Genomic DNA, 17987 nt, shown 5'->3' with positions numbered 1-17987 from the left:
CAACCTGCAGTCCATGGCCATCTCTCTCTTCTGCTCTGGCCAAAGCAGGCAAGCAAGGATCTCCCCCTAACCTCTCAGGTTCAGATAAGCCCTTAGTTGCCCAGGTAATTACCCATTGATATGGAAATGAACTTCTCTCCACCACTGAGGATATGCAAATGCACTAAAGTCAGGGGAGATATTCTGGAAATATTATAATTTTACCCACACAGAGGTCAAGAGGATTTCCAGAATCAACATCTTTAAATCTTCACCTTATATTTTCTCACATGCATTAAAAAATGTCTCAGCTGTATCTGAGCACAGATACAGGCACCAATGAAAGCTGCGTTACTAATGTTCAAAATATCTTTTTCCTGGTGTTTCCCCCAAGCTGCTATGGTACTGTGTTCTGCTGCTGGAGCAGAATCACCTGAAAAAGAATCTTTCATTCCATAGGTTTGTTAATCACAGCATTTCCTGCCACTGTGTGCCTTTGAGGTTAACTAAGTGAGCAGGCTCTTGTCTGACCACAGCCTCTTGAGAAGAAAGTCCTCTGTAGCCAAAACCATGTAACCTGTATTCTAGACCATCTAGGTTACCAGATATGTCATAACAAATATTTGGCCAAAATTTTCTTCTGCTCTCTGGAATGTGTGGCCCCTGTGACTGGATACCAGGACTGCACGAGAAGAGTCTCAGTCCAATTTGGAGGCCAGTAATGGTCTGGATCTGTGTTTTCCACTACAAAGAGCATTTCCTTGGGGAATAACAGAGCCCTTGGGAACAGCTTTTCTCAAGAATGTAGTTGCATCCCTTTTCATTTAAGACATTAATTATCTTGGAAATGCTCTCTATACCTGCTTGGCATCCTAGAATTTCTCTTTGGTCACTATGTTGCCTTTAAAGTACTTATTAAGAATGTACTGCAACCCATGAAACACTGTTTCATTAAATTACTTCTTCCTCATTGTGGAGTTTTCTGTCTTCTTTCATGGCATTCAAAGTAGGAATAAATGTTGCTTGTGCTGGATGGGTATTGTTTATAGTGAGCAACACTGTAGTAGTTGGTAGCCAGGAGGATGTTGAACTGGGCCTTTGCCTCAGCATTCATCTTGGGCTGGAGCCGGGGGAGCTGAGCATCGCGGGCTGCCCAGAGTGACAGTGAAGGACAAAAAGGGCCTTACCTTGTGCCAGAGGAGGGCAGGCCCTGCGGCTCTGCTGTGGGCCACAGTGGCAGTGGTGCACAGCATTTACTTGTCTTTGACTCTTTAAAATTAAATTTAATGTGTGTCAGTGTGGCCCTTTATGTGTTCAATTTATCTGGGTCAATTGGGCCTCATGTATCTGGATGTCCATTTCTGAATTCTCCATGTTTGGGAAGGCTTAGCTGTCATTGCTTTAAATTTACTTTATATCCCTTTCTCTTTCCTGCCTTCTATGTTTCCCCATAGTGCATATATTGTTTCTTTTGTTGATTTCACCTGTTTTTTAGGCTTCCCTCACACTTTTTTATTCCTTTTTCTTTTTGCTCCTATGACCAGATAATTTCAAATTCACTATCTTCTAGTTTACTTCTTGGTCAAGTTTGTTGTTGAAGCTCTCTTTTGAATTCTTCAGTGCAGCCCCAGTGTTCTTCAGCTCCAAGATTTATGCACAGTTTTTCTTTTTTCTATTTCATTGTTGAATGAATTCCATTGTTTTAAATTTTAAAACTTGTTTTGTGGCCTCTCATGTAATCTATCTTGAAGAAATTTCACTTGCGCTGGAGGAAAACGTGCATTTGGCTATTGTAATGTGGAGTATCTCTACATATCAATTCCATACAATTGGTTTATTGTGTTGTTAACATCCTATGTTCCCATCTCTATTTTCTTATATTTTAGTCTAGCTGTTCTATCCATTATTGAAAGTAGGATATTTAAGTCTCCAGATTTTATTGTAGAGCCTTCTATTTCGCACTAAATGTTATCATAGTTAGCCTCATAAATTTTGGAGTGCTGATGTTTGGGGAATGTGTTTATAACTATTTTGTTTTCTCGATCAATTGACCCCATCATGAACATATAATGTCTTGGTTTCTTCTTTATAAAAGCTTTTACTTAATGTCATTTTTGTCTAATATAGCTACCCCAGGTCACTCTGGGTTTCTATTTGCATGGAATATCTTTCCATATATAACATTCAACCTTCTTGAGTCTTAACCTCTAAAATCTCTTGTGGATAGCATATACCTTCATCTTTATTTCCCATCAACTCTGCCAATATGTAAGGTGGCTTTCACAGGGTTGCCCAGAAGATGGGCCAGTAACCCATCCCAAGTGTCTGCACAGCAGATGGTCCTGCAGAAAAAATAATGAACGAGTGTCACGTAAAACCCACACAACAGAGGTGAGGGTGGAAGAGCTTTCCATTCTCTGAGGGTGGGCTGCTGGCAGATGCCAGGGTCTGGCCCTTGGTGTCTAACGTGGCATGAGGCAAGAGACTGTCTCCTGGAATGGGCACCTCTGAGTCACCAATCCCTGGCTGTGGGCCCATGCAATCTTCTCCCTCTCAGTTGCATAGCATTGCAGAAAGAATGAACCAAGTGTATGTATGGTAGGCTGGAGGCTCTAGGAAAGATGTGTGGGTCCAGGGAAAGGCATTGCGCTGAGCAGAGCGTCTTTTGCCAAAGTACCTCTGACCTCATGCCCTGAACCTGGGTCTGCAGTTGGCCGCAGGAGTGCCACAGGTGAGGTCTGGAGCTGGGCCAGGCCTGCACGGACCTGTGGGAATCTTGCACAGTGGGTGTGGTGTGCCTGCTCCTTCCTTTGCTCATCTGGAAGGCTATGCTCGTCCAGTGAAATTGCTGGAGTTGCCTTTCAGGGCAAAGGTTGTATCGTCTGGTAGAAGTGACAGTTCTGTAGGAAGAACCCTGAGCTGGGCTCAGTCTCCTCATTTGCAAAGTGGGTCCTGGGCTAGGGCCCCTTCTTGCCTCAGGAATAAGCTATGCAGCCTTCCAGGGGTGTGGATGGCAGATGTTCGGGTCTGAGCATCTGCTCCTCAGGAGGGTGAGTGTGGGGAGCAGTGTCGGGACCCTGGCAGCCTGTGGCGGCTCACCCCCGGTCCTTCTACCAGCGTGGCCGCTCTTGCCTCTCCTGCAAATGACAACATTTGTCAGCCTGATGATTGCTTTGTCTGCTGGGAAGCTACACTCACAGTTCTTAATGTAAACCAACCTGATGCAAATAGTTGACCCATCAGTTTCTCCTTACTGCCTTTTTGGATCCCAAATTTTTGCATCTAACAGTCAGATAAAATTGGTGGCCTGCAACCCCCAGATCAGTATTTCACACTTGGCCCCTTTCTGCCTCACAGCAATTCTTTGGAATCCTCAGAAAAGCCAAGGTGATTCCATCTAGGCTGTGAATGGCAGAGCAAAGTTTGGGAGGTTCTGTTTTCTTTCTCAGCATAAGATTTAAAATGACAAATGCTTGATCAAAAAATTGGGGATTAGCTCTCAAATCAAGGTTGCATTAATGGGAGGGTTATGTTTTTCTAGCCCCAAATACACTAAAAATAATTTCCTAGGAGAAATTTTCATATCCAAAGTTGATTCTGAATTGTCCACTTCAGTGCATTTCATTACTAATACATAAGTCTAAGTAACTCTCTTATATTCCTTAAGTTGTTCTATTACTCCTGCTCCCACCTTGTTCACAGAAGATGATTGTTTAAATGTGTAAATCACTTCATGTCAAGTACTCTTCTAAATTTCCAATGGCTTCTCATTTCAAGTTGAAAAAATTCAGATATTTCACATGAACCACAGCGCCTACATGCCTCAGACCCCGCCTCCCTCCCTCTTCCTCTGCCCCAGACACGAATGAGCTTCCTTTCTATTCCCAAGGAAACAAAACCATCAAGTCCCACATTAGGTCTATTATACTTGCTGTTTCCTTTAAGCGAGAGTCAGCTCGGGACCTTCCTTCTCGCCGACTGGGTCTCAGGAAGGCCTCCTGCTCCAGGACGCTTTCCCAGGCCACCTACAGGCCAGCCTGCCCGTTCTGCTCTACCGTCCCATCCCCTTTACGTCTTCACAGCCCATGTTGCCATTGGTGTTGTCATGTTCATTTAGTAGTGGACTTGCTTATTGGGATGAATCAATGAATTAACCATGTGAAATATAGTGTTGAAAAGGAAGTGGAGACTCAGCAAGACAATGGCTCTTCTGTTCTGTGCTTGCTCATCTCTCCCGGCAACTTGGGGAGCACTGCCCGGCCAGGTACAGAGGTTCCCAGGTGGTTTCCACCAAGTCATCCTTAGATATGGCTGGCAAACCAAATCCCCACTCCCAGCCAGCCAGCCAGAACCCAGCATCACACAATATAACCAGCCCATAAAGATAAGTTTTGTTTGAAATGTTTTGATATAACTATTAAGAAGAGTGCAGAAAAGAATAACCTGCATTCTTCAATTGGCTGAATAGACATTAGAAATAAAATCAGATTTTAACATTTTGGTTACCTTTAATACAGTTTTGAAAAAAAATGCTGGTGATACATTTTAAAGGTACCAATGACTCAGAAACATAATTATTTTCTGAGCCTCTACAGACCTAACTGGTCAAAAGGGCCTGGTCTTCTAAGAAAGTGGGGAGGAGAGGGAAAGAGGGAAGGGAAGAGATCAGAGGGGAACCAAAGTCCAGGATTCATCCAAATCGCAGCAGCACCCAGACCTGGCCAAGGGAATGGGGGTTTAGGTGCAGTCAGGCTTTGGCAATGTCTGTGGGGCCTCATTTGCAGAGACCAGCATCCAGTGGATGAAACGTCATGGCAACAGTGTCAAAAGAGGTAATGGTGTCTGGGAGGAAGAATAAGCTGTTTGTTGTAAATAATGTGGACTCAGCAGGTCCCGTGGCAGCACCGCACGTTGTGAAGGCTCTGAGGTGTACACGTGCCCACACTTAAGGAGCCTCCACGTGTAAGAGAGGCGGGCTACCAAAACGTCCCCTGGGCTTAGGGTGCAGGGACACTGCAGCACCCAGAAGCCTTAGCAGAATGTGGGGACTCAGGGCTTGGCGGTGCAGGGTTGTCCAGTGAGGGTCCGTCCGAAGACAGGGCCTGAGCATCGGGATCCTGAGCTGTGCATGCTGTGCTCAGCAAGAGGCGCCTCTTGGCCGGGGCCTGGTCAGTCAGCTCCTGAGTCCCCTGCTCCCGAGGACGACGGCCAGGACCACGCCTGCCGGTTGAGTGGAGACCCAGGTCGGATGGGCCCTGGGTTCTCAGCAGGGCTACGCCGCGCTCCGGGGACCGAAAAGCGGCGTCCCCGCCCTGAGCCACAGAGGTAGGATCAGAGGCCCGCACGCAGCGCCGAGATGCGGGCAGCCTAGGGGGGCGGTGGCGGCCCCCTCGCCCCACAGCCACCTGCCTGGCAGGGCTCAGTGAGCGGCGGGGCGGCAGGTCCCGGAGGCCCAGCGCAGCTCTCCTGGTGGCCCACACATCCTTCCAGGTGCCCGGCTCCTGGCTGCCCGTGGCCGTGGGCGCCACGTGGTTCACCGCCTCCCGGTCCTGCCCGCGCTTCCAGAGCTCATAGCGCTCGGGCTGCAGGGTGCGCACGAAGACATCAATGGGAAAGCTGACCCTGGCCTCCCCGCAGCTGCACTGAGAGGCCGCTTTGCCGTAATCGATCCAGCGCGGCATGGCAAAGTTGATGGCCTCCGCGCAGTTGAAGCCGTGGTTGAAGCCAGCATGGTACCCGTATGGAAATGTCACTATGAACTCACCAGCCTGCTGTGTGACCCGACTGAAGGGGATCCTGTTGTCCCTGAGGACAGTAGGTGACATGAGGGCCACCTTGTGCCGCATGAAGGCCCCGCAGCTGTGGGCACTGGCTGGGAAGAGCTCTTTGGCCAGGTGTTCAAGTCGCCAGCCGTGCTCCGGGGGCACCGCATACCATGTTTTGGGCTCCCCGAAGTGCACATAGTTGATACTGTACAAGTCCATGTCCTCCGTGTGCCACGCAAACGTGGTCTTCCACATCCCAAAGTACAGGTAGGGTGTGTTGACGCCTTCGATGACCACCCCACACTCCTGTTCCAGCAGATCCTGAATGGTTCCCAGGTGTCTGAGGTTCCACTGCTTTGTGTTTGCATCAAATAAGGAGCCGTTGACATCAGCGCCATAGATCGGTGAACTGTAGAGCCGGGTTTTCCAGAATTTTCGCTCCAAATCGTCAATATCTGAGTGTGGGGGCGCCTTATATTTAGCACTGTTTGCCAGGTCACGATACTCCCCAACCGTCATGGCCTTCTTCTTTTTGGAGTACTGAGTGAACACACCAGCCCTACCCAGGACGTCCTGCTGGAGGGGAGAGGGGATTAGGATGTCACCGATGTCACTGTATGTCTTCCTGGCTTCCCACCCCTTGGGGGGAATTATCTTGGCCACACCTGCTCGGTGTGCACCTTGAGATTCCATATGAGTAATGTGTTTCTCAAAATCATTAAACTCTTCTTCAGTTGGGTAGAAGGTCATGATTCTACAACTTGGGTTCTGGGTACAGTTTGCCTGAGACATCATAGCCTCCATAATGAAGAACAAACTCTCAGGTCTTCAGGTATGGTCTGGATAGTGGAGCATGGTGGAAAATGCTATTATTCGAAAATTGATTTGAGTGTCTCTGAGTCAGCAGGAAACACCCGTGGACTTTGGTGTAAATGAGATGATGTTTTTGGGCTTGCTGATTCACCAGGAGACGGCCCCCTGGGCAGAAGCTGATACAGGAGCTGAACGTGCAACTCTGTGATGTTCCTCAGCTGGCACTGGGTTTGTTCTCTGAGGCCTCCTGACTCACCCAGTCCTGGGTGTACGGTGTTCCAAATAAAGTGTTTCCAGAACAGTGTTAAAAACAGAACCTAGAAGAAAGAATACAAAAGCTTGAACATTAATGTTTGGAGAAACTTATTCAGGAGCTACAAGTAAAATACCATGGGATCCCACCATGGGATATTATCCCACACTCAAAGAAAGGCTAAAATTTTATAAGATTGACAATATAGGATGTGGTGTTGATGTAGAATAATGGGAATTCTCATACCCTCATAGAGAGAATGGAAATCATTCTTTGGGGAACTATTTGGACAGTATCTACTAAAATTGAACTTATGCATGTGTAAGACTGGACATACGCATGTGCTATGATTCAACTGTTACCACATGTCTAGCTAATCTGTATAGCTCTGCATGGAAAGTCACCTCCAAAAATGCTCATAACAATATTATTTCTAGGAGCAAATACTGGAGACAACCCAAATGTCCATCAACAGTAGAATGGACATACACTGTGGCACAGTCCTACAGTGGAATACAATAGAGCACTGCAAATTACATGAGCATATAGGGATAATTTTACAAACATAATACTGGGAAATATTATCCAGACCTAAAAGCATATCAAACCCATTATTCCAATTTTACATGAAATTTCATCTTTTTCTATAAGTATATATAAAGGAGGAAAGTAATTGATATGAGAAGTCAGAGTAGTGGTTACCTTTGAGAAAGAGAGGTTGTGAGTGGGAGCATGAGGGGGTCTCTGGAGTAACGTTAATATTTGTTTGGAATCTGGGTGCTGGTTACACAGCCATCAGAATAGCTAATTGTGATCATTCATCTGGCTGCTATGATTTTCACAAATTTCCATATGTTTATTTAAAAAGTTTAGAGTGAGAAGCACTGAAGACTAAGAGACATATTTCATTGTATTAAAAGGAAAAGGAAGAGTGAAAATATATGAACTAAACATTTGATTGAAGAAGCTAGGAAATGGGAGAAGGAGGAGTAAAGAAATAAGAAAGAATAAAGATGAAATTAATGAAAAATAATACATACACAACAGAGGGATGATGGCCAAAGATGTCATTTGAAGAGACTAAGAAATGCAACAAACCATGAGCATAACTTATAAGAAAGGATAGAAAGTAGAAATAAACAATACTAGGAAGTAAACAGTGCACAGATCTAGTAATACAGTAGAGAATTTTTCTAAATCTCAAGAGAATCTTATGAGCATCTGACATCAACATTTTCAACAGATAAGACAATTTTCTAGAGAGGAAACATACACAAAATGGATCCAAGAAAAAACAAGAAAGCTCCAATATCCCAAATAAGAATCTGGATCAAAGTTTGACCCTTAAAAAACCCTGAGACACAACATTTATAGGTGAACCTAGCAAAATTTTAAGAAAACAACTGATTATACAAATCTTTCATGCTATAGAAAAGGTTGTAAAGCTACTCAGATGAGGCTAACTTATCTGATTGCCAAACTGGAAAAGGACAACAGAAAATAAAGCATAAATGAGAGCTTGCTAAATAGAATATTATCTAACGAATAAAGCAAAATGCTAAAAGAATAATACATCGTGATCAAATAGACTATATCTCAGGAATGCAAGGATGATTCAGCATCACAAGATCTAATGATATAATCAGAATATTAATGAAGGAAATGAAAAATAACATCAGCTCATAGGTACCAAAAAATGATTTTATAAAATTGAACATTCATTCATGATTTGAAAACTCTTTACTTGAAAACCATTCAGAAAAATTTCTACAGTAAGATAAAGTGTTTCAATGTGAAAACAAATAGCAAGTGTCCTTAACAGTGAAAGAAGAGAAACATTCTCTTGTTTAAGGTAGAAAAACAGATACATCAGCAAACTCTCATTAGCATGATCTCAAGTGGTCCTTTCTTATAATTTCCTAGTTTTTCCCCTCTACAAATAATCTGTTTTCACCTTAAACTTTGGACATGCTGACTCCGTCCTACTTAGAATCCCCCAATTGTTCTGAAGGTCCCTGCATAATCTGGGCCGCCATCAGCCCTTCCCCGGGCTTTCTCCTATTCCTGGCTGGGTCTCAGAGGAGCCTGCCCTCCTCCTCCTACCGGATGCTCTTTACACATAGGCAGCTCTCCTACCCCTTCAAGGCTGAGCTTACATATGATCTTTTCAGTGAGGTCTCCTCTGGTAGTTGTTTAGGATAAAATTAGTGATTATTTTCTCTCAAGAAAACATATACACTCTTCTCAAGAAAACCTCTCCAAATGAAACATACTGCTGATCAGGATTTATAAGTCTCTTCAAAATTCTGATCAAATCGGCCGCACCCCAATTCCATCATCCCCAGTCTAATCTCAACTGAATCCAATCAGCTATCCAACCAGCTCTTCCAGTTGAACTACTCTTCCTTGTTCTAGTAAGTGGCATCCTTTTCAGTGTTATCAGCCCACAAAACATTGGTGTTTTGCCTGAATTTTTATCTCTGAGATTTCTTATAAGACAATAGAAAAGGGAAGAGGACTGCCAACCCTCAACAAATCTGAAATCATATTTTAAAAATAAAAATCTTGTAAGCTCAAACAAATGGCTTCCTTCCACAGCCAGAGTTACAGAGACAGAGCTCAGGTGTGCAGCAAGCATTGGTTTGATACAGTCTTACAAAAGCCACTAGCAAGGGCCAGAGAGAGCAAGCCTGTCCTTTGCCCCAGAAAGCAGCCCCAAAGGAATGAGAGACCTCGGAATAAAAGACTCACTTGTTAAGAGGCGAAACATGCCTACTCCTGTCATAAGTTGGTGTATGAAATCAGAGACTTCCTAGAGGTCCTGAATCCACTTGGAGTCACCTTACAGAATTATTGGGAATTTGTGAGTTACTGGTTCTGGACAAATTCTCTGAAATTTTGTCAGAAACCTAGAGCAGATCCAGGTTTGTGGGGTCTGAAGATAATACAAATGTCAGGACCTTCTTAGGAATGGAAAGATTTCCCTGGGAAAGCTGCCGGGATGGGAGGGAAAGTCGTAGAGTAAAGAGCACGGTGGTCTGGGCACAAAACACCGTTGGTGCTGCGTTCTGCACAGAGCCACGGGGAGATGAAAGTCAGGCCAAGGAAATGGGGTGAGGGGGAGTTCCCATGAGGAGGGAACCCCATTCCCTTCAGAGGTCCAGCCGTTTAATTTCCTCACCCTGTTGTCTCCCCAATAAAACTTGAAAAGGTCAGCTTGCCTGCCACAGTGCAAAGTAGTAACACCCCCTATACCTCCTGTGGTCCCCAAGCATCTGTCTTTCCTTATTGAAGGTCCATTCAGATGAAAGGAAGCTGGGGCTGGGGCCCATTCTGCTACTACTACTGCCCCCAGGGGTGTTGCCAGTTTGGCTTCTTTGACTAAATATAATCCCTTCTTCCTTTGGGTCTAGGGTTTGGGGCAAAAATAGCAAAGAAAGGACTTCCTCTCTGTGACCCCTGCTGGTGGCTTTTGTAAGAGTGTGTCAAACCAATGTTTGCTGCAGACATGAACACTAATGGCAGGGACCCTTGAAGTGAGCAGTAAGTGACCTCTGCCTGAGCTGGACCCTCATGCACCGAAGAATCTGCAAAACGTGGGATAAGGAGGATCAATACACTCTTCTCCTTTTTCAACGTGAACATCAGAGGATGGAAGGAGGGTCACAGCTGGTGAAACTATCTCCAGGGCTTTGTGGGACATATTGTAATTAAATGGAGGTGGAGGGAGATGATGACAATCTGGCTCATTCTTAGGGAGTATGAAAAATGCAATTTATTTAGACTCTAAAGAACAACATCTCCCTCTTCCTTTTCCAGATATACCTAATGAACACTCAGAGTTTGGGGACAGGTTGTTATAAAAGAGCAACAAGGAACTTGAGGTCCCCAGCTGCCTCCTAAAGCAGAGGGCTGCTGGCCTTCCCAGACAGCTCCTGTATATGGTTAGCATGACTTCTAGGCTACTTGATTCCCCAAGTCTGTATGTCCCTTTCCTGAAAAAGTTGCTGTCACCAAAGCTGTATATGAAGGAAGAGCATTGGGGGGAAGGGGCCCCTCCCTTAGGACAAAACCCAAGACACACCCAGGTTCCCTCCTGAAAAAGGGATTCCTCTCTGTGGAATTTTTGAAGAAATGGGAAGACTGTGTGCCTTGTTTTGACACACTCTTACAGGGTATGAAGTCCTTAGCTCATACTATATAACTTTGTGGTATTTAACCCCATACTTTGCACTACTACTGGCAACTCCACAAGGACCAATGACATAATTATTCCCCATAGAGGAGGAGCATTTAAATAATAAGCTTCCAGCAGGGTTAGGGCTTTACTAGGCAGGTGTATTTCAGGAAGAGAGAAACAAGGGTACTGATGACTGGATGGAGGGACAAAATGGTGATTATAAGCATGAATAATTAAATTTATCCTGCGTAAAAAGGAGATGAGAACATGAGGGTAGAGATGGAGAATGAAAGAGTATTTGATTTGTGGGCTGAATTTCTCCATTAGGTCAAATAATTCTGTTAGAACACTGGGAAATGTAAGCTAGAAAGAGAATGGGATGCTTGAAACAGATTTTTGAACTCAGGACATTTTTTAACTATCTTACTGATGTCTTCAAATTTTCCCTTTTACTTTATGCTGTTCAACTTTAAACTGCTCTCCTCTTCCACAATTATTTCTCCCATATTTCCCTTCCATCTTTGTCCTTAAATTCCATCCTTTCTCAAGTACATCAACTTGATCCCATATCTTCCCTTACTGACCCACAAAGCACCATCTCTTCCTCCACCTCTTGTAGTTCATGTTTAGCACTTATAATTTATACCTTATATAATATGAACAGAAAGAATCACCTATACTTAGCACTTCACTTTGCCAGGCCCTTTATGAAGCACTTTCTATATAATATCTCATTGAAACCTCACAGCTAGTTTATGAAGTCGGCACTATTATTACCCCTAATCAGTGGAGTAGAAAATGAAATGTAGAAAAATGTATATTTGATTCAACAGCTTGTGTCTCCATCTCTAGAACTTCTTCTGTTCTCCCCATGGCTATCTCTTCTGTTAAATTCCTTAAATCAACACCTCCCCCTTATTCCAGGACACAGTCAATTAAATATCACAGTCCTCTTTGTCTCTCTTAAATCATCAGTTATCAGTCTCTTTCCTGACTTAAGCTACCGTCTTCCCTCTCACCTTCATTACCAAACATGTTGAAAACATACATGAAAATAGTTTGCGTCCACAAACGCATTTCCTCCCCTCTCTCACCTTCTGGTTCTGCCCCCACTTCTCTGCTGAAACTGATGGCTACAGATCAAGCTGTTCCCTCCCAAATGCCGCTCCAGGGGTTACACTTTATCTCTGTCTGGTTCACAGACACCTTCTTGCTCCTAAAGGTCTCTGACCTCCCTGATGCTGCCCTTAACTTCCTGGTTCTTCCTCGTCCTCCTTAGTTCCACTTCCTTTCCCTGCCACACACAGATGCAAACTTATCCTGAAGCTCAAGGAACATCTCTCTTCTGAATTCTTTTTCTTTCTCCCTTTAAATTTCCTATTTATGTTGATAGCTTTCTTTAGTACTGCACTTTCTCTCCTTACAAGTATTATTCATTGTTATAGCTTTCCTTAATATTGACTTTCTCCTAAGCTTCTGCTTTCCTTCTTTACCTTAGGTAGGTCCACTAAGCCCCTGAAATTAACTTGTTTAGTACAAATTGATCATCTTTCTTCTGAAACTAATTTCCTCCTTTAGATGTCTTTATTTCTACAAATGGTAACACAGTTATCCTACTCACCTTCATCAACCATTACATCTCCCTGCCCAGCCTATAGGCAGTGGTTGTCAGGGGATCCCGTGATTGTCTACTGGGAGACCCCCAAGAACACTTGCACAGCACAGGGAGGCTTCTGTGCTCTCTTTTCCTTCCCTGTATAAGACCCCAAGGACCCAGTTTGCATTCCTCTCCTGCTTAGCTGTCACCACCCAAGCCAGGCCTTGGCTGCTTTGCGCCAGGATTGCCTTGTGATAGTATTATGTCATAGGCTCCCTACTCATCCTAATTTTACAATCTTAAAATTCTTTTCTAATGATATTTTATAAATTCTTTAAATATTTCTTGGGAATATATAATCAAATTTTCCATTCTATTTAAAAAGTTGCTCTAAAGAAATGGGAAGAATGAACAATTTAGAAGGAGAGGTAAATACCAAAAGCTTAAATACCATGCTAAGGGCCTTTCACTTAAGAAATAATAAATGCTGACTATGAATATTACACAAGACCTCATTTCTTATTAAAATATCGAACGAATATACAATGGAAATAATCTCTGAGTTGAGCACTTTGTATCTGTTTTATAAACTAAATTATTTCCTTTGTGCATTTCTACAGATTCTAGGAAGAATGAGGCAGGGCTATCATATCTATTATATGTGTGTAATATATATATATATATATATATATATATATATATATATATATATATATATTAGTCTCAGCTATTGAGCAACAAAAGGTAATACTATTTTGTTATAATATTAATACATATATCTAAGAGCTAGTACATATAACATATATAAGTATATATTATATATAATAATATAATTCTGCACTCAAACCAAAACTGCTCAGAATTGGCCAGGTGCAAAGACAGTAATCCTTCAGTAGTCCAGGCAAATGCGTCACTTGTCTATGATCTCAGCTGCTCACTTTAACCATGAGACTGCCTGCTTGCTTCTTTCAAGCTGGCTGCAGGTACTGGCTGTGAATAAATAAATACACTTTCACTTCAGATACACATTATATCCTTATCCATGGTATCCACAGTAACACAGAAATTCTTTATCTAAGGAAACTTGAGTTCTTAGAATGGAGGAAAGGTATTGTCTTATCAGAATGATTAAAAAATAATACCTGGTCTCTTAAACTTTATGGATCTCTGCAAATTACGAAGTCTTGCCTCTGTGTCTTTTAAAAATAATTCCTCCAACCTTTCCTTGTGTGTATGTGTGTGTGGGGGTGGGTGTATGTGTATGTGTGTGTGTGTGGGGGTGTATATGTATGTGTGTGTGGGGGGAGTGTATATGTGTGTGTGTGTGGGGGGGTGTTTTCAGCTAGAGAAGGTGAGGAGTGAAATGAGTAAATTTAAAAGTCCCTTTCACTTCAGCCAGTGTCCAGATTGCACACCAATTTCAGGATAGCAGCATACATATTTCAATTCTGTTATCTCAAATGGGACTGTTTGACAGCCTCAGGCATTGGCCACTGTTTCTGCTGACAATATCTAAACTGTGTTCAACAAAAACTTTCTTCTTGAGTTAGAAAATCTACTTAACCATCGATTGAAAATAATTTATAGCCATAATATTTGATGGCTGAATGAATTCTATTTTATTAAGGCAAATGGCTCAATTTCCCCCTCTTATTGGATGGTTATTTTGTTTTTACTTTTCTATGACTATTACTATTCACTTATATTTATCCTATATTTCAGTACCTAAAATAGTATATACAGTAAAATATTGGTTGAATGAATGAAATTCCTTAGACTAGTTATTAGGAATGGAATTACTGAATTTTAGTATTTAAATATTTTAAGATCTTAACACATATTGCCAAAACTTTTCAGAAAGAATATGTCATTTCATATTCTCACCACTGAGTAACTTCACTTAGAGTAAAAAAAAAAAAAAGCTTTGCTAATTTGGTAAGGGAAAAAGTGTAGCTCAAGTTTTAATTCACCTTTCTTGGGATACCATGAAGGATACTATTTTTTTCCTTCACGATTATCAGCCATTGGATTCCATCGTATGTATTGGTTCATATCTTTTACCCATTTTTCTCTAATAGGCTTCTAGTGCTTTTTTTCTCATGACTACTTATACTAACATTTTACATATTACTTATATGCATATTTCACATATTATTTTACATTATTAACTATTTAAATTTTGCTCTTATGAATATTTTACATATTAAAATAAGCCCTTTGTTATATGTGCTCATACGTTTTTCCCATTTTTACCATTTAGTTTATAACTTTAATTCTATTTCATTTTAAGTGTTTTTGACATACATTTCAATGTCTCATGGTGCTGTTTATCTTTTCCTTTGAATGTCTTTCATATCTTTCATATTCAGTTAGTTACTTCCCTGTCCAGAGGCAGATAAGTATTACCTCATGGTTTTTTCCTTTTTGTACATTAATTTAACATTTAATTCTGATTTTAATTATACCTTTTATTCTAACTGGTTTATTTTATTAATTTGTTTTATTGTCTTGTGTGTATGGTGTCAAGAATAAGGAAGATGGAACTGGTCCACAGGCCTCTATATATGACCTGTTTGCTGTGTGTTTTCTCTGTTTATAGAAGCTTTTTGCTGTCCGAGTGTTCTTAAATTTTTTCAATCTCAAAATTCAGGTGTTTTGGTTTTAAGACTTTTTTTAAGTTACTTCTTTGATGACTTCCTCTACATTTTTCCTATGCACATTAACTCTAATTCCTGTTATTTGGATATTGGACCTTAATTTTTGTATCTTTTCTTCTCCCACTTTTCTATCCCTTTATCACTATACTCTCTTTTGAAAAATCCCCTCATCTTTACCTCCCCAAACTCCTTCAATTGTGTCTTTTTCATTTCCCCTATCAAAATTTTAATTTCATAAAGGTCATTTCTGATCCCTTAGCTTTTTTGTGTATATGTACCTTCCCCCACCCTTTTTCCTCTCAGTCTTATTGTCCTGTTCTTATTTCAATCTCTCTGAAAATACTAAAATGTCAATGGCTTTGAAGTGTTTTTTCCCCCTACATGGTCTGTTTCTTTGAAATTTCTTTTTATATTTTTTTTTCAATTTGTTTTCTATCTTTCAGGTGTAAGGCTTTCCTCAAATGTCTGATGATCCTTAGTAGTTGGTTCATATATGAGTATAGCATAAAAAACGCTGATTCAAAACTGAGTGTAAGGATAGGTTTGGTGATTGTGCTTCCCTGAATGGTGATGTGGTGGGGCTGGGGCTGGGTGAAGCTCTGACACCGGCATCTCTAAGATGCAACAGTGAAGGGTCTTCCAATCTTCCTCCTGGGAGGGACAGGCCTGCTTCCCCACCACATGGAAAAAGATCCTGAAATTTCCAATGCCCAACTTGTGAAGCTCACCAAATCAATTTGTTTTCCCGATGACAAGCACACTGCCGATGGTTCCTGGAAGTCCTCCGTTCAGAGACTACCTTTTCCACTTGCTCTGGAAAATGAAACTTGGTTTTCCATCAAGATGAGGGAGGAGTTTATCCTGCTACCAGAGAATGCGAGGAAGTCTGAGGCTCCAGCTGCTTCTCAGACTTTCAGCGAATCTTCCTTAGCCTCCGTCCACATCCAGAGGAAGCCAGTGCCGGGAAATCCCAAGCCTTTTGAAGTCTGTGGACGGTTGTGTTCCTGCTTAGCTTTTCTCACTGCTAGTTTAAGATTCAACTTTCTCGGGTTTGAGAAATCGGTTTCTATGTGTCCGTCTGTTTTCAAATTTTACTACTATCTCCTTTCCATTACCGTATGCTCTCTTTGTAACATTTCTTAAAACAAAAATCTTAGTACTGTCACTTCAGTGCAGTTTGGAGGGAGCAAAGTAAAAGATTGTGTCACCATCTTTTTCTCTTTGTTTTCCCAGATGTATCTTTCAATGGCTGCTTCCACAAACCCTTGGCTGCAAATGCTCCTAGCCATTGTCTCTGACTCCATGTTCTCTCCTCCTCACTTCTCTTTTCTTAGTTATAACCCCTGCCTTCCTGATATAGGTCCTACTTGAGGGACCCTTCCCTGCCAGTCCTAGACCTTAGTGAGGACTCTGTCTTCCACATTCCATGAGTACTATTTGCTTGGGCCATTTATTTGGTGCTTAATACAAATTGCTGAGGTGGGTGCTCTCCAGAATATTCCTTTCACCTCTAATGGGCACTTATCTCAAGTAATAAATTCTTTCCACAAGATGTGCTTGCTTTTCTCTCTCCAAGATATTTTCATGTTTCTGCCTCACAAGCTACAACATTACCTTCTTGATAAGCTACATGGAAAAGTTAAGATAAAAAGGTGACTTTTTCTGTATACTTTGTGCCCTAAAGTCCAATATTTAGATTTTCTATTTAGGAACATCCAGGAATGTAGATATAAAGACTCCTGGCAGGAAGTGTCAGGCATGAACAGCATAGACTAAATTGTGACTTAGTTGGAAGAGCACAGATTAAATCATAACAAAGATTGGAACTTGACCTTTATTTTTACTTGCCGGGAGGACATGTCCTTTACATTAGCAACTTAAATATCACATTATGACTTCATTGTGACATAGAGTAAGTTGAGCATGGTAATATGAACCTCATTAGTCTTCTCTATTTGCTTTCCTCTGTTACAGGGACACTTAGCAGTCACAGTGGTACCCGGAGCAGAGAGCAGCAGGAGCCAGAAGCCTTCTTGAGCCCCTTATCGCCAAGACACAGCCACGCTGTTGACTTTGGAGGCAACATCTAATATATGCTTCTTTGAATTGTCAATACATTTTGAAGACATTGCTTGAGTAGCACATAAGCCTCGTTCTTGGATTCTCCAAGAGATTCTGTAAATTAATGCTTAAAAAAACACTTCTTTGCCTTAAAGTAGTGAATTCTATGGTATGCAACTAAAGAATCCTGACCAATACACTCTCTCCCTCATTCCCATTCCTAAATCACTCTTACCTATTTTAGCTGTTTTTTTGTTTTCCTAGTATTTGCAGACTTTTCAGTTTTAGAGATTGTGGGCACTCATACCACAAAAGGCATGGGTTAAGTTCTATTTCATCCTAACACAGAGACTTCCCCTGCCTCAGCCTGTCATGTAGATACAAAAACTTTTTGGTTAAATCAAGCCTGAGTTTTTAACATGTAAAATTAGTTTCAGCTGAGTCACGTAGTGTGCTATGATTACACTGCCTTGCATGTACAAAATTGTATCTATCCTGTAGTTAATAATTTTCTTATTATGTCATTTGTTTGAGTTAATACACATTAACTCATTCCCAAATTCGTTTCCACTAGTGTACACCTCTTCTAACTACATAAACCACACCAGGTACTAAATCAGATTTCTCTTTTTAAAATGTTCTGCCTGGAGCTTTCCATATGCTTTCTTAAACCTGGATTGGC

At 41.8% G+C, this 17987-nt stretch overlaps 1 protein-coding gene, 1 long non-coding RNA gene and 1 pseudogene across 2 annotated transcripts in view; 1 reads left to right on the top strand and 2 right to left on the bottom strand.

Annotated features, from left to right (window-relative positions):
- The window catches only part of LOC140849994 (uncharacterized), a 40637-nt gene that overhangs the window by 18780 nt on the left and 3870 nt on the right, over positions 1-17987 (top strand). The window contains exon 2 of the long non-coding RNA XR_012132592.1: positions 17219-17474. This is a non-coding gene — a long non-coding RNA (uncharacterized lncRNA). The remainder of the gene's footprint in view (positions 1-17218; positions 17475-17987) is intronic.
- LOC108384260 (nicotinamide phosphoribosyltransferase pseudogene) lies at positions 275-1384 on the bottom strand (annotated as a pseudogene).
- On the bottom strand, positions 4429-6866 carry LOC108396482 (lysine-specific demethylase 4D-like). The gene has a single exon (XM_037013781.2). It carries the CDS (start codon positions 6546-6548, stop codon positions 4977-4979), a length of 1572 nt encoding a protein of 523 aa, XP_036869676.2. The 5' UTR covers positions 6549-6866; the 3' UTR covers positions 4429-4976.

Source organism: Manis javanica, chromosome 6 (genome assembly GCF_040802235.1).
Source record: "Manis javanica isolate MJ-LG chromosome 6, MJ_LKY, whole genome shotgun sequence".
In the NCBI taxonomy this organism is placed as follows: Eukaryota; Metazoa; Chordata; class Mammalia; order Pholidota; family Manidae; genus Manis; species Manis javanica.
The sequence above is the reverse complement of the archived record's forward strand: the minus strand, read 5'-3'. Positions and strand labels throughout refer to the sequence as shown.

What these genes read in the sequence shown, in the direction of transcription:
- LOC108396482 (XM_037013781.2), bottom strand. Translation starts at nt 6,548, where the DNA reads ATGGAGGCTATGATGTCTCAGGCAAACTGTACCCAGAACCCAAGTTGT.